The sequence below is a fragment of the Megalobrama amblycephala genome, linkage group LG10 (genome assembly GCF_018812025.1).
Source record: "Megalobrama amblycephala isolate DHTTF-2021 linkage group LG10, ASM1881202v1, whole genome shotgun sequence".
NCBI lineage: Eukaryota > Metazoa > Chordata > Actinopteri > Cypriniformes > Xenocyprididae > Megalobrama > Megalobrama amblycephala.
In genome coordinates this window covers 16,000,807-16,023,384 of record NC_063053.1, presented here as the reverse complement: position 1 = coordinate 16,023,384, position 22,578 = coordinate 16,000,807, and the positions used below count along the sequence as shown (strand labels likewise).

The following is a 22,578-nucleotide window of genomic DNA, read 5'->3' as shown; positions in this document are numbered from 1 at the left end:
TGAAAGAAATAAAGTCAGAGTGGTTTGTAGTGAAGATGCTGAGATCTCGAGAGATCTGTTAGTGTTTAATGTTGTTTCTGTTGTCTGAGATTTGTGAGGTCACCATTGTGCTGGAGAGTAGAGCCTGTGCTTCAGTCAGTGATGATGGTAACATTCAGAGAACGTCCTGAATGTTTTGTGAAGGTCCGCCAAATAACGTCCCCCAAACCTTAAAAGAACTCCACATCGTGACCGTCTCTGAACATACTGGAAACGTTACTAGGCAACGTCCTTAACACCAGTGGGGACGTAAAATTTCTAGCGGGTATCCTTGTTAGTAATTTTGACAGTAGAAAACATAACCGAGTTAGTAAGAAATACTGCTTCTTTAAACTAAAGAACATAACTAAATATTTTTGAGAGAGTAATGCAAGCTTAAGACCACCTGTTGCACAAGTCGGTTTCAGTTTCTACCCAGGTAAGTTCAAGATTAGTTTGAGCAAACTCTGTTTTTTTGGGCTCATGAAGGTGGATTGGTTTTTAGCGGGTTTCACAAATTCGCCTGCCCACCATGAAAGTGGCTTGGCTTTTAGCTGTGTTCATCGCCATAGTAACTTACGCTGCATTGCTAACCTGCTCTGGGGCAGGTTATGTTCTGGGTAAGAGATCTCAACCGAAACTGGACCAATTAGCTGTGAGCAAAGTGACACTTCTGACGTCACTTCCCAAGATTTTCTTGCTCCAAATTAAAGGTCACTATATAGTAACAGATTTTTAAATAGAAAATTGTCTAGCTTTTAATTATGATTATTTATAATAATAATAACAATGTTGTATCATTTAGATAATATTTATATAATTATTATACCCTTAATCCATTACACATGTACAATTTTAGTTTATCAATTATTAAATTTACTAATAAGCCAACTTCACAACTTTTACTTGCACTGATATAGCAAGATGTTTTTTTTTTTCAGTTGTCCTCTTTCATAGACAATTCATTTTCTTCTTGCTCTGTAAATCCATTAAATTATTATTTTTTATTTTTCAATCTTGTAATATTCTGCAGAAAAGAGAAGTGAATCGTGTTGCTTCTTTTGAGAAGTGAATCAGTTTCAATGATTCGCAGCATGTGATTGGCTGGCTATTCGCTACAGATGTCACACCTAAACTCAGGATCAAAGCCTGAGTTGACAGAAAATGATATCATGGTACCAGCAAAGACTGATTGACTTGGTTTTGTCAACTTTAAAATAATCCTGTAATCCTGAGTTTGTTTAACTATACCATCATGGTACGGGCCCCAGGTGGTGTAACTAAGAGTTACGAAACCATTTAGACAACTGCAATCAAACAGCAATGAATTTCTATAGTGAAGCCTCCAAAGATGCAATCTCTGAGAGGATTTTATATTTAATTGGTAGAGATGCAATATCTAATAACATTTCCTGTGAGGAACATAATTTAGGATGTGGTAAACTAATCTGATCACTTAGTTGCCATAGAAACTTGCCATTAGTGGGTGAGGATAAATACCAGAAAAAATAACCAGTTGTTGATAAATCCTTGAGGAACTGACGGATTATATAGACAAACTCTAGCCGAATTATAACTTAATTTTAATAAGAGATAATTTGTTATATAAGAAACTAAAAGGAGATGAAAAGGTGCCATATCATTAACATTGTCATCATCGTTCTATTATTATTATCATATTGGTCACAGCTTTAACACGTTACTTTACATTATCACAGACAATCCCATGATATCCTATTTATGTTCTCATTTACTTATGATAACAAAACAATATGTTTACAAAAGGAGGATATAAAATAATAAAATAAAAGTTACATACAATGAGATAGCAAAACAGGACTATCTTGACATTGAGTATTGCTAAAGCACTTCATTCAGTTCTTCATAAGATTAAAACATGAAGTCAGACTTTGGAGTAGTATGCCACAGCTGTGTTTTTCTTAGGTGTCCGAGTGTGCCGCTCATCAGAGATGCTGTGAGTATCCAAGTGAGCATGTCCGTTCATATCTTCAGCACGTTTATTCAGCATTAGTGCAGGTTTACATGTGTGCCAGTTCCACAGGACTTTATTCATGTCTTCTTCTTTACGGACCCCAAGAAGCTTCTCCTCGTCACTCTTCTGTTTTTCTCCATCATCATCATCTTTTTTACCTTTTCCTTTCTTTATGGGTAGGTGGAGCTGTGGAACAATTTCACCACTGATGCTCTCGAAGTATTGCTGTATGCAGACCTTAGCGAAGCTCTTGGCATGCTCTTTGCACGTTTCGTCAAATAGTTTGCGCTCTGTATCAATGTAGTGTGACCAGTATTTGGTTTTAAGAAAAGCGGCTTGAGTAAAACAAGGTCTTATCGCCCTTATCAAGAAGGCTATTAAAGTTATTATCATTAAAAAGGTCCATCCACAGGCCTAAAAAAAATAAATAAATAACATTAATGCATTATATAGCCTCAATTTAAACAAATTGTATTTCATACATAATTTCTCTTATATCACATTTGTGCCTTTCAAATTCCTGGGTAATTTACCATGGTCATAATTATTCCTGGCCCTGTTTTAATAACCTCTTGTGTATCTGTAAAAATGTATGATTTATGTTGTGAAAATGAATTCTAGTCTCTACTCAAAATACTTTTCTCTTGGTTTGACATTAAAACATACCCTACGAGGTGGCGATTTCATATGAATTTGTATGATGTGATTTGTATGAAAACATGATTTTTAAAAATAAGCATGAAGCTCCACCCCTAATCCCACCCCTAAACGTAACCGTCAGTGGGGGGAAGATATTGTACGAAAATTTGCCACCAATTCACCAAAATGTAAAATAGTTATGAATGCCATGAAACTGTGTATCAACCATAGGCTTAGTGTATAAAATTTTCAACAAGAATACTTAATGAGGTAAGAGGTGAGGCATTTTATGATTGGTTGTCTGTTGCTAAGATACTCTACAGCCAGCCAAAAGTATTGGCAGTGACAAATTCTGTGTTTTGCAAAGTTTGCTGCATCAGTTGTTGTGGTGTTAATTCACATTGATTCTAGATTATTGTGCAGAGTGATCAGATGCATTTTAAATAATTGCAAAAAGCTTTATTGGCCAAAAAGGAACTTTATCACAAAAACCCAAACTTCACAGTTTTTTGGCCCTGACACAAAATGACCAGCTAACATCATTTCACTTATACATCAACACATGGAAAAGTGTGAATGTGTACAAGTCAGAAGAAATCACTCTATGATTCTTTTTGCCAATAGACCCTTTAAAACTTATGAAATGCTTACATGTGAAAAAATAATCTACAAATACTGAAGCAGCAAACTGTGCAAAACAAAATATCACTGCCACTACTTTTGGCCATGGCTATAAAGTACATTTGCTCCATTCATTTTCTCCATCTGCAAATGGATTTTTAACGACAACTTGTAAACCTTTAAAGTACAGCGTTTCAGGGTTGTTAATTGATGGTATATGTTTATGTTGAAGCCAACTATTTGCATTACTACTTCAAATAATTTTTTTAAATAATCAAGTTTATTAGCTGAATTCATATGAAAAACTACATGATGCTGAAAAGGAAATTGCTCATATTTTTATATATACACTAGCCACTTTATTAGGTACACCTGCTCGTTAACACACATATCTAATCAGCCAATCACTTGGCAGCAACTCAATGCATTTAGGCATGTAGACATGGTCAAGGCGATCTTCTGAAGTACAAACTAGCATCAAAATGGGGAAGAAAAGCGATTTAAGTGACATTGAATGTGTTGGTGCCAGATGGGCTAGTCTGAGGGTTTCAGAAACTGCTGATTTACTGGGTTTTTCATGCACAACAATCTCTAGGGTTTAAGAGAATAGTCTGAAAAAGAAAAAATATCCAGTGAGCGGCAGTTCTGTGTCAGAAAATGAATTGTTGACACCAGAGGTCAGAAGAGAATGGCTAAACTGGTTCGAGCTGATAGAAAGGGAACAGTAACTCGTAATAACCAAAGTATGCAGAAAAACATATCTGAATGCTAAACACGTCAAACCTTGAAGCAGATGGGCTACAGCGGTAGAAGACAACTCCTGTCAGCTAAGAACAGGAAACTGAGGCTCACCAAAATTTGACAATATAAGACTGGAAAAACGTTGCCTGGTTTGATGAGTCTCGATTTCTGGTGCAACATTCAGATGGTATGGTCAGAATTTGTCATGAACAACATGAAAGCATGGATCCATCCTGTCTTGTATCAACAGTTCAGGCTGCTGGTGCTGGTGTAATGGTGTGAGGGATACTTTCTTGGCACACTTTGGGCCCCTTAGTACCAGCGTCGTTTAAATGCTACAGACTACCTGAGTATCGTTTCTGATCATGTACATCTGATGGTCACTTCCAACAGGATAACACGTCATGTCACAAAGCTCAAATCATCTCAAAATGGTTTCTTGAGCATGACAATGAGCTCATTATACTCAAATGGCCTCCACAGTCACCAGATCTCAACAGAGCACCTTTAGGATGTGGTGGAATGGAAGATTTGCATTATTATATGTGCAGCCAGCAAATCTGCAGCAACTGTGTGATGCTAATAGCATCAGGCTATCATGTCAATATAGACCAAAATGTTGGAGGAATTAAGGCAGTTTTGAAGGCAAAAGTGGGTCCAACCCAGTACTAGTAAGGTATACCTAATAAAGTGGCCAGTGAGTATGAATATATATTTATAATGCTTAATAGGATTTGTGTGCTTTTGCTCACTAAAACACATAAGTACAGTCTTGCACCTTTGTCTTTTGTCTGATACTTTGCTCCAAATAAAAGTTTGTAATGGTGTGATTCACCTCCTAGATGGTTGGCTTGGTTCAAGACTCAAAACGTTTTAAAATGGAGAATTTTTTAAAAGCCCTATTGGAAATAGGCCTATAAATAATAATAAAAAAAACTTACGGAACAAACACTTCTGAAAAAGTGGGCGGGCACTAATGTATACTCTCTAGCGCTGCATAATTAACATTATATTAATTCATAAACCGGCTGTTACCGTCTTTCAAAATTACAAGTATGAAACATTGCTTTACCTAGCGTTAATTGTAATAGGTAACAGGTCTATTTTGAAAACCCCATTTAGACATAAAGTTGAGAAATAAGAATTACCTGTGACAAACAGCGAATGTACCTAGTGGCCGCTTCTCTGGATATAATCTCATGCCCATCAAATACGTCATTGCATGGAATCCTTGCTTGTAATTTCATAAGCTCATTTTTGGGGAAGCTTTGATAGCTCACGTTGACGAACTCGGATAAATCCGCTGTGGGAGTGAAAGCGCACAAAAAGCTCTTGCCATCCATTAAAGTTACGGCTATCCATACAGCTGGAGCGATAAGAGCGCGCTGCGTCATGGAGCTGAACATGTAGCGCAAAACCGCTGGATCTTTTCTGCGCTTGCCCATCGGTCTCTTCCATTCTTCAGTTAACACTGATATGTTGTTGTTAAGTACATATCCAAGTAAAAAGAACCATATCGGTGGCACTATTAGAATGCCGATTCCATACGCGTAATTGTAGTCTGGAAGGCAAGGACAGGTAAACTCAAAGGAGGAATACATTTGAGCACTTGCCAGAGCCATGATCCCACATATGCCATTCATGAAGGACTCTTGGTTGGCTTGCAAAAACTGGAGCATAATCCGAAACTTATCCATTTTCAGAAAGGGAGTTCACCTGATTACAGCAAAATATTAGAGCTAAGTTTTTAGTACAGCTAAGTAATAATAAATAATACTTTTAAAAAAATCAAAGACTTATTCTATCTTGTCAGAGAGAAAAGAAAGCAAGACTGAGGTGAAACGTTCACCTGGTGGCCTTAATGCATCGATAGGCATGAGTGACAGGCCCCTCCTTTAGAGGCTCTATAGATGGGTGTGATTTTCGTTCTCACGTAATCCAATCAGTGCTTAAATTGTTTCCTGTCAGTCAACTATAATACAAAGGACAAATATATATCTTACTGAAAACGTATTGAAGGCAAAAGTACATTTCAAGACATGTACTATACAATATAGCCTACAAATACAGAATTTGATGACTGGTCTGTCACGCAGCTAAGATGATAAATTATACAAGAAGAATAGATGAATCATCTGGTTATGTTATGCAATGTATGAAAGAATTTTAACCACCTACAGATTTGCTAAAGGTCTTTTCCTTTCAACTTTGTACAGCTCAATCTTATTTAGCAGCTAAAAAGTCAAAAATGACATTGACATCACGGTTAATTGACTAAAAACTATGTATATAAGCACTGAAAAATCCAGTCAGTGCTTAAATTGTTTCTTGTCTGTCAACTACAGGACAAAATATATCTTACTGAAATGTGTATTGAAGGCAAAAGTACATTTCAAGACATGTACTATACACAAAAATGGAATTTGATGACAGTGGTCTGTCACACAGCTAAAATAAACATTTTTATTAATTTATATTATTAATAGATACACATATACAATACATAGACAAATACATAAACAGTACACGTTTTTTTCAGGTGTTGTCAAGGTTCTGTAGTCATTTGCATCCAAGCCATATCCATGAGGTTGTTGTGTAATGTGTGTGGAAAGAGACATGCAAAATTACACAAACTAAATCCCAGCCCATTCAAATGCTCCAGCATGCAAGCTATTGAAGAAGGTTCAAACAAAGCTTTCTGAATTGACAATAATCTGACAGTAACATTATACAGTTAAAAATGTTTGGGTTCTACATTCATATGCAGATAAAACATTCTCCATCCAGCAATAACATCAGAATCCAGACATGAATCTTCAAAGCTTTATGAACCTTTTGTTTCGAATCAGTGTTTCAGATCATGTATCAAGTCATGTGATTTCAGTAAACGAGGCTTTGTTACCTCATAAGTGTTTTGAAATATTTCGAAATTTCAATAGTTCACGTGACTCTGGCAGTTTGATACACGCTCCGAACCACTGATTCAAAACAAAAGATTTGTAAAGCTTCGAACCTTCATGAAGCAGTGTTTTGAAATCGCCCATCACTAGATATTGTTGAATAAAGTCAATATTTTGTTTTTTTGGCGCACAAAAAGTATTCTCATAGCTTTATAACATTAAGGTTGAATCACTGTAGTCACATGAACTGTTTTAAATGCGTCTTTAGTACCTTTCTGGGCATGTGAAAGTGTTAATTATCTTGCTGGCAACGCAGGCCTCACTGAGCCATCGGATTTGATCAAAAATATCCTAATTTTTGTTCTGAAGATGAACGAAGGTCTCACGGGTGTAGAACGACATGAGAGTGAGTAATTAAAGACAGAATTTTCATTTTTGGGTGAACTAACCTTTTAACAATAATCAGTTAATTAGTCCTCAATTCATTAAAATTTTAGGATTTAATAACATTTTTCATTATCTTCATTAATATCCAATACCTTTATTAGCATGTCACTTATTTGCATAAATCCTTACTAAAGAGGTAAGATCTGCTTTTCCTCTTACACATCAGAGAATAATGCCTTTCCATTGTGATCTTCCCAAGTGATGCATACTTTGGGCTTATAGGCCATCTTGGTCACATCCAGTTCTGGTTTGCACTCGTACCAGGTTTGAAGCAAATGATCCACCTGATCTTGTCTGGTTATACCATGCAGACGCTCCTCTTCTTCCTCTTCATATTCATTTTGGATTGTGCTGGGTCTGAGTGCACTCGAGAGGGGCATTCTCACGGTCACATCTTCTCGCATGCTCTCAAAGAACTGCACCACGCATTTTCTGGCAAAATCTCTGGCATGAAGGACACAAGTCTCATCGAAGAGCTTTTGCTCAATGTCCAGGTAATTGCTCCAGTAACGAGTCTGCAGAAAAGTGGCGTGATTGAAGCAAGGCTTGATGACGCGACCCACAGCTCCCAAAAAAATGAAGAAGAGGAGGATTGACCAGCCTATTGCCTTAGAATAGAAGATAAATTGTACAAGAAGAATAGATGAATCATGCAAAGTATGCAAAGGATTTTAACCACCTACAGATTTGTTAAGGTCTGTTCCTGTCAGCTTTGTATAGCTCAATCTTACTTAGCAGCTATCGTGTCAAAAATGACACTGACATCACGGTTCATTGACTAAAGACTATGTAAAAGCATTGAAAAAATGAGAAAACACACTTACTTGAGAATAACAACGCACATAGCGTGAAACAGCTTTACGAAAACTGCTGTTTTTGAAGATAACATCTTCTTTGCAAGGCACCTTAGCCATGATCTTGACTAGTTCTAGGTCGGTGCTGTTAGGTATTCCTGTAAAATATTTAAGGTCTACATTCATACTAAATGCACAGATGAAGCATTTTCCATCCAAGAGTGTCATCAGAATCCAGACCATGGGGGCCAGAAGGGCCCTTTGCATCATTGAAGACAGCAGAAATCTGGGAGAAGGATAATATATTTCAATATTTTTGTATTATCAATATTAATAGGCTATTATTTAGTCAAATAATATTAACATTGTATAGTTTTAACCTTACTTTACCACTGCCGGATTTTTTGTCCTCTTGCCCAGGGGTCTGACCCACTCTTCCATCAGCACCCCTGTATGACGATTAACTAACACTCCCAAAAGGAACAGTATAATTGGGGGTACGAACATGACCCCCATTGCGTACATCTTATTGTATTGCGGTAAACAGGGGCAGTTAAAATCAAAACTTGTATATAACTTGACGCTTATCAGTGACAGTATTATACAGATACCATTGGAGATGGACTCAGAATTTGACTGGAAATATTGTAAAACCAACTTTAAACGATCCATTAATTACAGTTTATGTTAAAGCTATTAAAGGCTGTCAAAGGTAGGCTACTTATCTGACAATGACCGCCAAATACGCTGTTCAGCAATCTGCCCAAAAACTCGAAAAAGAACACGAAAAATAAGATTTAAAAAATAATTTAAATGAAATATAATTATCTGAATCACACGGAAACGAATGTTTCACAATTATTGACGCATCTCGCGAACTAACTCTGCTTGCTGAAGTGCGATGGGTTCACAAGTAAGAGCGCGCGCACCTGTAAGCTCCCTTTGGTCACACCCATTTGTGCGCACGCCACAAATTCTTGTCATTAATAAAAGCTGCTTAAAAACGAGTTTGCTTTTCTTTGTTGTGTAACTGAACGTGGTTTCGAAGTTCTGATGAGAAAATATTTCATATTTATTTTCATGTTTATATAATTCATTATATATAGCCTATATATATAGGGGAGACCGGGGATGGTTGTAATACAACCAGTTCCACCAATTAGGGACAAGATAGGAGTCATTTGATCACTTGAGTATTTTCCTACTTTCTCTCCGATCCCACATGCTGATTCTCAAGGCTGGAAACAGGCACATTCAGAATATATAGAGGAAAAAACAGATTTTGAGGTAAGAAAGTAAAATTTTGACCAAGACTATATTTTGTTTAGTATATATACTAATGCAGATAAAATTGTATGACTTATATTAGATTAAATAATAGTTTCTTAGGCAATATGTGATGCATTTTCCCACCATTACAACCATCCCTGCCCCTGTCAGCCATTGTCTTTCATACAACATCATTTTCTTGATTTAAATGTTTTTACAGAATGACTAGGACATGGAAAAGAAAGACTGACAGAGGTGTCTCCGCCAGTGTTTTAAGTAAAGAATCTGATGAGTTTTGGGTGAAATGCGCCCTATGCAGTTTCTGGGCCCACCAAGCCTGCAAAAAGTGTTACAACCATCCCCGGTCTCCCCTAATATATATATATATAACCTATAAAAGGGCCCCAGCCCTCCCTTGACCCTAAAGAGGATAAATAAGCGGTTTGGAAAGGAGAATGGATGGATGGATAATTTTCTTATAGCGTGACCCCCAGGAAAATAAGATTCAAAATCATCTTACCAAAGGATGATTGTAATTGTGGTTATTTGACAGAAACTATCTCATATGTAAACATTATTGTAGGTAGGCAGGTGTGTCTCATAGACTGTGGTGTGTCTGTGTATTGTCTATAGGCTGCTGAACCATAATAGTCTTTGACTGAACTTGGTGAGATAGCGACCTCGTGTGTGTATATTTGTCCTCCGTCTTTAGTAGTCACTGCGCAGCCGCACATATTTCAAAAGAGCTGAACATTTTTCGTTAACAACGTAAATGTCTTGTCGGAAAAACCCAATTTCGATGTACCTAATGTAATAATCGACTCGCCATATGATCTAACATGGTTTTTATTCTAAAAGAGGGTTATGTAGGCCTATATATTGAAGCCTTTTTATTTTTATAATTGCACGTACATCCTCAATGAACAATATATGCACATAACATTATTTGAGTAATACTTGTGAAAGTTTTACTTATGAAATCTCACGTTGTAATGTTGAAAAAGTTGTAATGTTTCATCACCCCAGAGATTGGTGTGTGTGCGTGTTTTACATATGATGTGACGATGTGACTCAAGAACAGGGCTGACCCACGTGCTTTTTATAGAGGAGCGAAAACGGCCACTTTGGTCACTTCCTGGATGTGAGAACAGCTTCACGAGTATCGAGCAGATGAGGAAACAGAAGAATAACGGTACTGCAGCGCTTTCTCTTGTGTCGGTTCAGTATTATTCTGAGGCAATGAACAACGCTGGACTTCAACTCTTGTATTAGGGTGTAAGTTATTTTTCTGTTCTTGGTTTACAACAAAGACTCAGCGCGAGTGGTGGAGCTGTTGTTCTATAGATTATTAAAGACAACTGTGATAAAAAAAAATACACTACACTAATCTTGTAAAACATCTTAAGACGTAAAAATAAAAACACGCAATTTTATCGATTAAAAAAAGACGTTGTAAAATGCTCGGCCTTTAAGTAGTCACCGCCCTCTAAACTACAAGTTTCAGTCGTTTTCTCACTGACAAACTTACCACTGAATTTAATCATTCCGGTCATGTGTTAATAAGTCTTCCTTCCTTCATACCAAAAGTGTCTATTTCATACATCTGTGATCACAAACGTAGTTGTTGTCTAGACTCCGCCCTTTTAGTTATTGTGGACTGTGGGAACCTTTGCAGCGCCACACCAATTTCCCAATTAACATCTATACTGGAGCTTTAGCCTACTACTATGAGTCAACTACCAATGTTGTCATTATGTAAACTATTCAGTAACTTTTTTATTATTATTTTGTGCAGTTTTACTTGGGATATGATGCAGTTCCACATGGGCATTCATTTGTTTTTGTTTTTGTAACAAAAAAATCACCAGGTTGAATGCACTAATAAGGGTACAAATAGGGCCTAAACTGAAAACAAAAAGTAGTAGCCTTCGTGCTTAACCTTCAGAAAACCCTGTGAGGTCAAAGTAAACTTTGTATTATTTTATTAATCTTCTACTTATTCTATGTGTGGTTTGCATTTTTAAAATGCGAAAATACTAATTAAAACACTGAAATTTGTGCAATTTTGTTTTTAATAAACATACTTAAAAAGAAAGAAGATCAAGGCCAAACACTCCAGTTTATTAAAGATAAATTTTTGTTTGAACATTTTATCTTATAATAACCTGAGTAATATGAATATGCTTGATAAATGTTGTAAATTGTAAAAATTTTGAAAATTAAATTGAATGAGAATATTTGTTTGCCTTCTCACCATGCTGTTAGAAAGGGTCCAAATAAAATTCCACAGTTGATAAATAAAATCAGCCAAATAAAGTAAGCATAAGCAGTAAAAATAAGCAGCTTTTTACTTATACTAATTTAATATCCATTCAATAGATTGACAAAACTTGCTTTTAAATAGAACCGTGGAATGTGCCAGTAGCTCGCAGTTTGTCTAAACACGGAATTTTATCTGCCTCATTCCAAGAATCACTCAGACTCCAAGTGCCACGCCATAAATAAACCAATTACATAACTTCCTCCTCAGTGTATATAAGGTTCCTTCCTAAGCTTTAGTCAAGGCAAAATTTTAACTTTCTTTGCATAGATGAGATGTTACAACAGTTTTTTTTTTTTTATCCAAACATCAAATTAAGCAGATTCTCCTCCATGATATAGATATTTGTATGATTTTTTTAAATCATAAATCCAAGGTTTCCAGTGGATACTTTTATCTGGATACAGTTATCTGGCTGGTTTAATTTATGTTGTTTGACAAGAGTTATCTAACTTCCTTCCCCAGTGCAGGACAGTTCTTTCTATTATGGTTCACAAATAGCACTATGATGATGATGTTTTTGCAAAAGTTAGAAGATAGTGTTTCCTTTTCAAGAAGCTGACAGTAATCCAGAAATGTGTTTTTCCAGACGCACAGTAAAGGATGCAAGGTGCTATTACACGGGTTTGCATGGTGGTAGTAGCCGCTATCCTCAACCCTCTGCTCTTCCCTAATGAGAACACCACCATCCCTGAGCAAGATGATGATCTTCTGGCCCGGATGAAAGAGCACCAGAAGAAGCTGGAGTCAGAACAGAAGCGCCTGGAGCAGGAGATCTCACAAACAGAAACAGCTCTGATTGTTGATCAGGACAGTTACGGCTGGTACTTTTGGAGCGCTCTCTGTCTTGTCATTTTCTTCACAATTGAGGTTTGCAGGCAGGAAATGAACCCTGATGAAATTTCAGACCCTGTGGAAGACGAAGATGGAGATTCCAGTGCCGGATATCTCAGCGCTAAGACTGTAGCCTTAGATAAAGTCGTCCTAAATAACTTCTGCAAGACCCGCTTCCATCCTTTTATCCACGAGAGTGGGAGAGTGCGGGAGTTTATCGAAGGCTTCGCAGATGATTTGCTCGAGGCTTTGAGAAGTGTTTGCGATCGAGAAGCTGACCTGGAAGTCGAGGACTTTGTCGGCATAGGCAGTATGTTTGAGTCCTGGAGGGTGTCTAAACCTCCTACATGTGACCTTATTGTGCCTTTTTCTCCACCCCAACCATTCAGGTTCCAGTTTCAGCTCTGGTGCGACCCCGCCACTGAAATCCCACTGGACCTGCAAGGATGTGGAAAGATTAAACTCATAAAACCAGGTGGGAATGGAGCAGACTGTCTCTGTGGCTCAACCAATCTTGGTGATGATATGCTGTGTCTGCTTCACAATAGAAATGAGTGTGAAAAGCTTGACGAACACGGTTTGGTGGAGCTCCTTTGTGCAAAGAACACAGCGTATTTGTCGAAAGATCAGATCATGAGATGGTTTCAGATCTCAGTGACCAAAGCATGGGGCCAGATCTCTCATAAGTACGATTTTGAGTTGGCATTTTGGAACCTGGACCTCCCCGGAGCTCTTAAAATCAAATTTAGGTCTGGAAAGACCGTCGTTCTTAACGTTACCCCCTCCGTTCAGTTTGAGGACACGGATGCTTACCTCATCTCTCATTTCCCATCTGACACTAGCAACTCCTCAGACGTTCACTGGCAACTCTCACTAACCGTTTACGAAAGAAATCTGCTTAAATACCTAGCGAAAAGACTTCCTACAAATTCGTGTCACATTCATTGCCTTCAGATAGTTTCTTTCTTGCACAAAAAGCAGACGGCTTTGACTGGGAGATGCGCCTTTTCTAATTTCCATATAAAGACGGCGCTCTTGCATCTGCTGTTGAGTAAACGTCTTGCGATGTGGCAGCCGCAGAATCTCGGTCACAGATTACGAGATCTGCTCAGCTTCCTTCAGCAAAGCTTGGAGGAAAAGAGACTGTATCACGTCATTGTTGGGAACCCGCGGATCCCAAATGAAATTCTGGTTCCCGAAATAATCTGTTCTGCAGAGCCGATAAACCTGTTTAGGCCTCTTGTGTTGCAGAGGCACGTATATGCCAAAATGGAGGAGCATTTTCAGGAGATGGTCAGAAATACATCTGTGCTTCTTCAGGAATATACCCCTCACTTTTCTAACGGTCACGTGAGACATGAATTCAGCTCAACGGACCATACGTAGACTTACTCACTGCTCTGGCTTTGAGTGCAGGGGATTTCTACTGCCTAATTACATGGTGACGTCATGCACCTTGAATGTAAATTATATGTTAAGCACTGACTGTTACTGATGCTATTATGATATTTAGGTGTTTCTTCAACTATGTGGGCACTTTTTATGTCCCAGAGGACCAAATTTCTTCATTTAAATTTTGGCGACACATTCTTTTAGCATTTATTTTTGCTACTTTTTAAATACCTTTATATATAGCTTTTATTGTTTCACTCCTGTCCCAAACCAAGACTTTAAATCTTAAAATTTTACAACTAAATGTGGTTCTAATAGTAATAAAATAAAATAATAAAGTTTATTTCAAAAGTTACTGCACTTATCATGCATTTTCCAATCTAGCTGTAATTTTGTTAAAGGTGCCCAAGAATGTTTTTTCACAAGTCTAAGGTGTCTCCTGAATGTGTCTGTGAAGTTTCAGCTCAAAATACCCCATAGATTTTTTTTAATTAATATTTTTAACTGCCTATTTTGGGGCATCATTAATTATACACTGATTTTTCCAGCGCGCCGCCCCTTTAAATCGCGTGCTCCCTGCCACACGAGCTCTCGACTATATTATAGCGCATTTACAAAGTTCACACAGCTAATATAACCCTCAAATGGATCTTTACAAGATGTTCGTCATGCATGCTGTGTGCATACATCGAATCATGTGAGTAAAGTATTTATTTTGATGTTTACATTTGATTCTCTATGAGTTTGAGGCCGTGATCCGTGGCTAACGGCTAATGCTACACTGTTGGAGAGATTTATAAAGAATGAAGTTGTGTTTATGAATTATACAGACTGCAAGTGTTTAAAAATGAAAATAGCGACGGCTCTTGTCTCCGTGAATACAGTAAGAAACGATGGTAACTTTAACCTCATTTAACAGTACATTAGCAACATGCTAACGAAACATTTAGATAGACAATTTACAAATATCACTAAAAATATCATGCTATCATGGATTATGTACAGTTATTATTGCTCCATCTGCCATTTTTCGCTGTTGTTCTTGCTTGCTTACCTTGTCTGTGCACAGATCCAGACGTTAATACTGCCTTTCCTTGTCTAATGCTCGAACATGGGCTGGCATATATGCAAATATTGGGGTCATACATATTAATGATCCCGACTGTTACGTAACAGTCGGTGTTATGTTGAGATCCGCGTGTTTTCCGGAAGTCTTTTAAACAAATGAGATTTACATAAGAAAGAGGAAGCAATGGGTTTTGAAACTCAATGTATGTCTTTTCCATGTACTGAACTCTTGTTATTCAACTATGCCAAGATAAATTAAATTTTTCATTCGAGGGCACCTTTAAATTACACAAAAAAGTGAAAACAAGTGTGTATTTAGGATATCTAACAGTTGATTCTGCCAAGGAAAAAAATATACACAAGGTAATTGTGACTTGTTTTCCTCTCAGAATCGCAAGATATAAACTTGCAATTGTTATAAAGTCAGAATTGTGATATATAAACACAGGGCCAAAAGTGCATATAGTTGAAGAAACACCCTCTTGTTAATCATCATCGATCTGGCAGCTTATTCAGGATCTTTGAACCACGAGTTGTTACAAATGAAGCCATATCATGTTTAGCATGTTAATTCTGTAACATTATCATAGTACTTAGCTGCATTATGAGTTATGATCTTATGTGCCAACACTTAAGGGATGGGTAAAATTCCTAAGCAAAGTAGCTATTGAACAACTAAAAATGGTGCAGTTACATGTATATGCCCAAGCAGAAGCTGTTACACAAGTTTTCCTGTACAATGGACTGCTTAGATTTTAAGATATAAATCTGTTCCTTTTTTAATGTCAATACAGCAGCAGGGTGCCAGTTTTACTTAAGACTCTTTGTAGGGGTATTTTGTTTATCACCATCTTGTTTAAAAAAAGAGAGAAAGAAAGAAAAAACGGAAATGCACTAAACTAACTTTTATGCAGCTTCCCCTCCCAGGAAGTAATGTTTCGCAGCCTCACTACATGCACTGCATGGCTCAGTGGCATTTCACTTTTGACCAGAGAAAACTAGTAATATATAGAGATTTATAGAGAGAAAACACAAGGATACATGTTCTGCACATGATTTTATGTTTTGTACATTTGGTTTATTTATATTCATGTATAAATGACAAACATGTTAATATACATTGTAAAAAGCATAATCTGCTGTAAATTCAGGATAAAAATATAGCAATGATAACAATTCCACACAAAGATGGACATATATCATCCCATTTTACTCTATAAACCATGATCATAATTCGGCTTTCCATCCATGTAGCTGTCGAAGAACACCTTGTGATCCTCTGTGCTAAACATGGTGGCTTTCACGACAGGATCCTCGAACATGCGTTCAATCCACTTCCTTAACTCAGGAGTGTTGGCCAAACAACTGAAACATGAAAAGATATACAGAACTCTTAGATTTACAAGAAGAAAGAAACATACAAGAGACATAATTGCATTCACAAGAAATTTACTTGTGAAAACAGGTTTTTTGTTTTGTTTTTTTCTTGTGTGCACAAAGTTCACTGAAGCAAAGTGCTTTTCAATTCAGTTGGAACTTGAATCCCTGCCTTTACTAATCTGAGTCATTCATCATTGTTTGCATATCTGTTTGACTTGACCTCAATGACTCCGCACACTATTCCTCCTGCTGTCAGGTACAATGGCTTTATTTTTTGTGTGCATTTTTATTATATATTTCATATATGCACTAATACAAAAACATACTGCTTCACGTTCATCATCTCTGCCCTCTCAAACCATGGCCAGATCAAGTAGTCAATCATTGTGACTGAATCGCCCCCAAAATATTTGGTCTTCTTTTTTGCCAGAGTCTGAAAAAAAGATATCAGAAAAGAAAGCAGAAGTTAATAAATCATCACAGGAAACTGCATTTTAAGAAGATGTAGGTATTTCAGCCCACCTGATTTAATTGGGAGAGTTTTTCTGTAAATTCAACTTCAGCTGCTGAGACGTCCTCTCCCCTTTTCTTGCCCATAGAGATCTTATAGAAGTATGGAATCACCTGGAAATGAGTATGAATTTCCATTAATGTATGCAGAAATGTACTTAAATAAAAAATGAATATGATTATACACAAGTAATGCTTCTGAGTGGTTATAGTTTCACCTTCTTGGTTATTGGGGTTTCCTTAACTGATAATAAAAAGGTAATATCAAGACTTTCACATTTATTTTTAGAAGTACATTTTTATATTTACGTCCTGATTAATGTCCAGATTTCTAATGGAGGACCATATTTAAATCAGCAGTTTCTACAAGCAGATGTTTTACAGTACATGTTTCAAATGACAAAATGACCAACCTTTGAATAAAGCTCCAGCAGCATTTTCTGTTGGGCCCTCTCAAATGGGTCGGATGGGAGCAGCTTCTTCTCAGGGTAGGCCTCATCCAGGTACTCGCAGGTGATTGGTGACTCGTATATCACCTGACCACTTGAGGTTTCCAATACTGGTACCGTCCCAAAAGGATTCTTTTCCAGAAACCAATCTGGCTTATCCTTCAAATTGATGTTGACAATGTCATGCCTATGTAAAAGGAATATAAAATCAATTTTGGATAGTGGCTACACATTTATTACTGTGATCTTCCTTGCAACCAATACAGAAAAAGTTAATAAAGAAAGTAAGATACTAATTCTAATTTATGCTCCTATTAAAAATATCATATGTACACATTAGGCACACCAGAACACTTAAAGGTGCCGTAAGTGATTTCTGGAAAATTCTGTTCGGACAGAGCAGCACAACAAACCTGTAGCCAATCAGCAGTAGGGGGTGTATACACTCATAATGGGGGAGGAGAGAGAGTGAGCAAGAGGGAGATTTGACAAAGAACTGTTGAAAGAAAGATGACTCAAGAGACATTACAAAAGAGAAAACTAGAATAAGAAGGGTTATGATCAAGCAAAAGCTTTAGGATCCATGTTAATATTAAAAAAGCTTGCCAGCGCTGGAGAAACCTAAGCGGGAAGGCCTGAAAACTTACACCTAGGTTGCATAGTTTCTGCTCCATACGTGAGTAACATTGGTTTAAGTGTATGCTGCTGGCGACGAACAACGAACTCTTGCTTGTATATACTCTTGTACTGCATGTTCATTTTATGTTGTTTCTTGTCATTTGTCATCTTTGCTCTTTTTTCACGCTTCTGCTATGATAAAGACACATCCACTCTTGCATTGCCTGTTAGTGCATTTTGGGGGTGTAGCAATGAAGGGAGGGGTGTGTTCAACAATGATTCTCAGAAATCACTTACTGCACTTACTGCCCTCCATCTAACCCAATATACTGTAGCACAGTAAGTCAACATTAGTACTCACTTAACTCCCTTAGCAGTGAGCACCAGTCTTGTTCTCTCAGCAAAAGGGCAGAATCTCATGCTGTAGATCCGAATAACACCATTCGGCACTGGTCCAGGAGCAGGACATTCTGTTACACCAATGAAACACATGGAACACAAAAAATCTAAATATTTACATGCCTTTGAAAAAAATATTTACATAATAAGCATGGATTTTCATCAGGAAAATAATGTGGAACACAGGTGTGGAGCCCAGGTTCTTATTTATTATTGAAAAATTACATTTTAATTGTGAAATTACATTTATTTATCACTTTCATCTGAAAGACATTCTTTACAATGGTTATACAACATCATGGTATGATAGCATCTGAGGCGAGTTTTCTGCAACCGAGTTCATAATGAAACTCTTATGGATACTGAAATTAGCTGAACATCTACGCAGATGGACGTGAATTTATATCTAAACATTTTTATTAATGCTTTTCCAATTACAAGTTACAAAGCAAACAATGCAACATTTGTGAGACTCATTTCTTTGCTTTCTCTTACCTTTTCCATGGCATTTTTGAGTTGGAGCCATTATGGTGATCAGAGGGTTTGCTTAATGAAGATCTTAAAGGTAGAAATAAACAATCGATGGTGACTACACATACAACAGAAAACACATGAGTGTTTTGTGGATAAGAATCTGTATGTTTCATAACGCGATGGAGGAAGAGAAAAGAAAGAAAGCGAAAATACTTTCGAGGCTATCATAGATACTTCACATGATTTACTAAAATCAAGCAAATATTATTTGAAGGTTTGCTTACCTGTCGATCCGTATGACCTGTCAGTAACTGAAGTAAGCATACGTTATCTGTCTTGAAAGTTGATTTTATATGGAAGAATAGGTGTGGCTGAAGACTAATGACTCCTCCTCATACATACTGTTACTTTCAAAATAAAGCTCTTCTGCAAATTCATTACGCTTAATAAAAGATTCATAAAAGTATATTTTCTCAGTTTGAAGGGGACCCCATATTAATTTTACACGACTATATATATATATATATATAAAATAAAACGACTATAAATGATAAACTACTCAGAAGTCTACACTTATCTTCAGAGGTGTTTATTTTCTTTCTCTAATTTTGCTGTGTCATTTTACTTGACCGCTGACATTTTACTTGTTACAGCTGCCATTCGAAACAGATGTCACTGCGCGGCTCTGGGGTGCGTTTCCCAAAGCGAACTATGGTCGCAAGTTCCGTCGTTACCAATAGAGTTCAATGGGACTTACGACCATGGTTCACCAACGATGCTTTCGGGAAACGCACCCCTGGGGTGCGTTTCCCAAAGCGAACTATGGTCGTAAGTTCCGTCGTTACCAATAGAGTTCAATGGGACTTACGACCATGGTTCACCAACGATGCTTTCGGGAAACGCACCCCTGGGGTGCGTTTCCCAAAGCGAACTATGGTCGTAAGTTCCGTCGTTACCAATAGAGTTCAATGGGACTTACGACCATAGTTCACCAACGATGCTTTCGGGAAACGCACCCCTGGATCGTTGTTGCTTAGCAATGTTCTGTCTATATACATACGGACTATATCTTCTAGCGGAAGAATACAACTAAATACAACTGCTTAATAAAATAACGATTTAAAACAGTTTTTGTGTTTTTACTTCTTTTATAGAGTGACCAGACGTCTCTGTTTTGCGGAGACAGTACCGGTTTGCAACTGGGTGGCCTACTACTGATTTTTGGTGTCCCAGTTTTAAGTTCAAAACACTTAAATAGGCCGACCAAGTTAGCGTTCAAAAGCAAAAACATAAAATAACATTTTTAAAGTTAATAAAAGATGTAATTACTCTATAGGCCTACATTATATTCACAGTTTATTGAAAATAAAAATATTAAATAGTCATATTAAATTCTTTCATTAATAACTTTCTATAATTTACAGATTTCAATTTTATTTTAAAATACTATTGATAAAACGTGTATATAAGGTAAAATAAAAATAAATAATAAAAAAACAATTCCAAATAAAGTGGTGATTTTTGGGCCTATGCTTGGAATACTGCACGCCATAACTGCTCCTTTGCATTCAAAAATGTATTGTCCGTTTTTAATACATAGTTCAATGGTCTAAATATTTATTCTCACTGGTCTAAGAAATGATCCTGATTTCCATTTTTAGAAATCAGGTCACCTTCATTTATTAACCTTTTTCTAAACAGTGCTTAACAACACCCATAGCCATTCATAATATAGCTTCTCGTACCTTATTGCTGACATAACATTTGAGATGACAACTTATTTCTGGATTGTGTAATGTTTTTTTAATCCTCATATCCATATCACAAGTCAAGTACGACACCTTATTATATAAAAAGACAATATATTCCCATCAGATCATGCCACGTTCTTTTCTTGCCTGTTAATGCTCACAGTTTATGTTGTGTGGGCGTCTTGCAATGTCATGCAAAGATTTCTTTTGCAGCACTACAGCTGCAGAATGAGTCACCTTGTCAATTTTTCAGGATATAGACCTTTTGTTTTTTTGTAAATTTGCCCTAATTCAAGGGTCACTTAGTCATAGGTTATGACACTGACATCTCAAAGCTTCTGTTGAGCACAGTCATACTTATCAATGCAAGAAATATCTAAGAGGTAACTGGCAGATGTCCAATGTTTTTTTAGTTCCCTTTCGATACTTCACTCGTACTGCGTATGGGGAAAGGTCTCCTTTTTCCCCGTTACTGAAGCCTTTTGCAATAACGCAGTGTAACTGCATCGGGAATATTCGCGCGCTCTGTCGCCATAGGTCGCGCAGCTATGCCGCGCCGTCATTGGTTCAACAACTTGTCTATGAGTGAACCAATGACGGCGCGGCATAGCTGCGCGACCTATGGCGACAGAGCGCGCGAATATTCCCGCCGAAATGGGCGGGGTTTAGAGCTATATAAGCGGGCGTTTCGCCATAGGATTTCAGTTCTCTCTCCTTCAGCGACGACTTCACATCGCTCCTCGCTGATCTCCGGCTGAAGCCTTCGCCGCCTGGAAGAAGCTCGCCTGGAAAGAAGCTCTCGCCACCGTCGAAGAGTCTCCCGCAGCGGACTGCTGAGCTCGCCGAGGAAGAAGCGCCGGCGCCCTCGTCGACTGCCGCCTCGAGCGCCGTCTCGAGCCGCCCGCTTCCGGCCGCCTGCCAGCCCGTCTCCTGCCGCCATCCGGCGCGCCTAAAAGAGCGATTTTCCCGCGGTTTATTGCCGCTCTAAAAGAGCTTTCCAACAGCGGTTTTCACTGCTCTAGCGGCCCTCGCCGCTCTAAAAGAGCCCCTCAAACGCCGTTTTCACGGCGGCGGCGTTGTTACAAATGCCGCGCCACTCGTGTGGCACATGCAGAGCCCCTCTGCATGACGACAACGGTCACGGTGAGTGCCTCGGCTGCCTGGGCAGACCCCATGCAGAGGCCGCGCTCACCGGGACCTCGTGTTCTCACTGTGAGAACATGAGTCTCACCTCTCTGCGCTCGCGGATCGCCTTCTTCAGTGAAGGCGATCTCGCCACTCGCGCCCTCCCGTCTTCTTCCTCCCGCGAGCCAGCTAGGAAGAGACGGCGGGGTAGAGCGGCCCAGCGCACGGAGTTGGATGACGTCATGCCGGCTTCCCCGCGTGCCTCACCCTCTCCCCCGAGAGAGCAGGCCCCCGTCCTGTTCTCCCGCCCTGAGCTGTGTCCCTCAGCAGATGCAAGCGACCTCATCTCTTTTGGCGGTTCTTGTTGACGTCATGTATCTCGCGGCCTCTGAATCCGAAGGTTGGGCCGGTGATTCTTACCCCGCCCACCTTCCCTCGCTGGAGCCCATTGACTGCAAGCCGGGTATGGATGCCGAGCTCTTCCGCATCCTTTCGAAAGCAGTAGAGGTTTTGGACCTCGAATGGGCTCCGCCAGAGGAGCCATCACGGAGCAGGCTCGATGAGTGGTTCCTGCCGGGTTCCCGCCAGGCCCCTTGTCATCGCACCGCACCGTTTTTCCCAGAGGTTCACAACGAGCTGACGAAGTCATGGCGTGCCCCATATTCTGCCCGCCTATGTACTATGCATTATTCAGCTCTCACCTCTGTGGATGGCTCTGAAGAGAAGGGTTACGAGCATCTACCGCCCCTGGACGAAGCGGTGGCGGCTCACCTCTGTCCCCCCACGGCTGTGGGTTGGAAAACTAAGAGGGCCCTTCCATCCAAGCCCTGCAGGAC

The 22,578-nt window shown here is 38.6% G+C and overlaps 4 protein-coding genes across 4 annotated transcripts; 1 reads left to right on the top strand and 3 right to left on the bottom strand.

Annotated features, from left to right (window-relative positions):
* Window positions 1–1,301: 1,301 nt before the first annotated feature.
* On the bottom strand, window positions 1,302–5,945 carry calhm1 (calcium homeostasis modulator 1). Its single transcript, XM_048206106.1, has 2 exons — window positions 5,161–5,945; window positions 1,302–2,425 (listed from the first exon to the last, which is right to left on the bottom strand). Exons 1-2 carry the CDS (start codon window positions 5,707–5,709, stop codon window positions 1,922–1,924), a joined length of 1,053 nt encoding a protein of 350 aa, XP_048062063.1. The 5' UTR covers window positions 5,710–5,945; the 3' UTR covers window positions 1,302–1,921.
* A 1,337-nt stretch (window positions 5,946–7,282) lies between these two features.
* On the bottom strand, window positions 7,283–10,541 carry calhm3 (calcium homeostasis modulator 3). Its single transcript, XM_048204891.1, has 3 exons — window positions 8,539–10,541; window positions 8,184–8,439; window positions 7,283–7,967 (listed from the first exon to the last, which is right to left on the bottom strand). The coding sequence occupies exons 1-3, from the start codon at window positions 8,823–8,825 to the stop codon at window positions 7,515–7,517; spliced, it is 996 nt and encodes a 331-aa protein (XP_048060848.1). The 5' UTR covers window positions 8,826–10,541; the 3' UTR covers window positions 7,283–7,514.
* A 1-nt stretch (window position 10,542) lies between these two features.
* LOC125276917 (inositol 1,4,5-trisphosphate receptor interacting protein) lies at window positions 10,543–14,483 on the top strand. The gene is made up of 2 exons (XM_048204890.1): window positions 10,543–10,697; window positions 12,332–14,483. The coding sequence occupies exon 2, from the start codon at window positions 12,346–12,348 to the stop codon at window positions 13,960–13,962; it is 1,617 nt and encodes a 538-aa protein (XP_048060847.1). The 5' UTR covers window positions 10,543–10,697; window positions 12,332–12,345; the 3' UTR covers window positions 13,963–14,483.
* Window positions 14,484–16,092: 1,609 nt separating this feature from the next.
* LOC125276916 (glutathione S-transferase omega-1-like) lies at window positions 16,093–19,302 on the bottom strand. The gene is made up of 7 exons (XM_048204889.1): window positions 19,151–19,302; window positions 18,888–18,950; window positions 18,355–18,463; window positions 17,340–17,562; window positions 16,939–17,040; window positions 16,743–16,849; window positions 16,093–16,401 (listed from the first exon to the last, which is right to left on the bottom strand). Exons 2-7 carry the CDS (start codon window positions 18,916–18,918, stop codon window positions 16,251–16,253), a joined length of 723 nt encoding a protein of 240 aa, XP_048060846.1. The 5' UTR covers window positions 18,919–18,950; window positions 19,151–19,302; the 3' UTR covers window positions 16,093–16,250.
* Window positions 19,303–22,578: the final 3,276 nt, after the last annotated feature.

Coding starts and splice junctions, on each gene's coding strand:
- calhm1 (XM_048206106.1), bottom strand. CDS start 5,709: ATGGATAAGTTTCGGATTATGCTCCAGTTTTTGCAAGCCAACCAAGAG. Junction 2,426..5,160: donor ACATTCGCTGTTTGTCACAG/GTAATTCTTATT, acceptor TATTTTTTTTAG/GCCTGTGGATGGACCTTTTT.
- calhm3 (XM_048204891.1), bottom strand. CDS start 8,825: ATGGATCGTTTAAAGTTGGTTTTACAATATTTCCAGTCAAATTCTGAG. Junction 8,440..8,538: donor AAAAATCCGGCAGTGGTAAA/GTAAGGTTAAAA, acceptor TCCTTCTCCCAG/ATTTCTGCTGTCTTCAATGA. Junction 7,968..8,183: donor ATGTGCGTTGTTATTCTCAA/GTAAGTGTGTTT, acceptor TTCTATTCTAAG/GCAATAGGCTGGTCAATCCT.
- LOC125276917 (XM_048204890.1), top strand. CDS start 12,346: ATGCAAGGTGCTATTACACGGGTTTGCATGGTGGTAGTAGCCGCTATC.
- LOC125276916 (XM_048204889.1), bottom strand. CDS start 18,918: ATGGCTCCAACTCAAAAATGCCATGGAAAAG. Junction 18,464..18,887: donor TCAAAAATGCCATGGAAAAG/GTAAGAGAAAGC, acceptor TTGGTGTAACAG/AATGTCCTGCTCCTGGACCA. Junction 17,563..18,354: donor CTCACTGCTAAGGGAGTTAA/GTGAGTACTAAT, acceptor CCTTTTACATAG/GCATGACATTGTCAACATCA.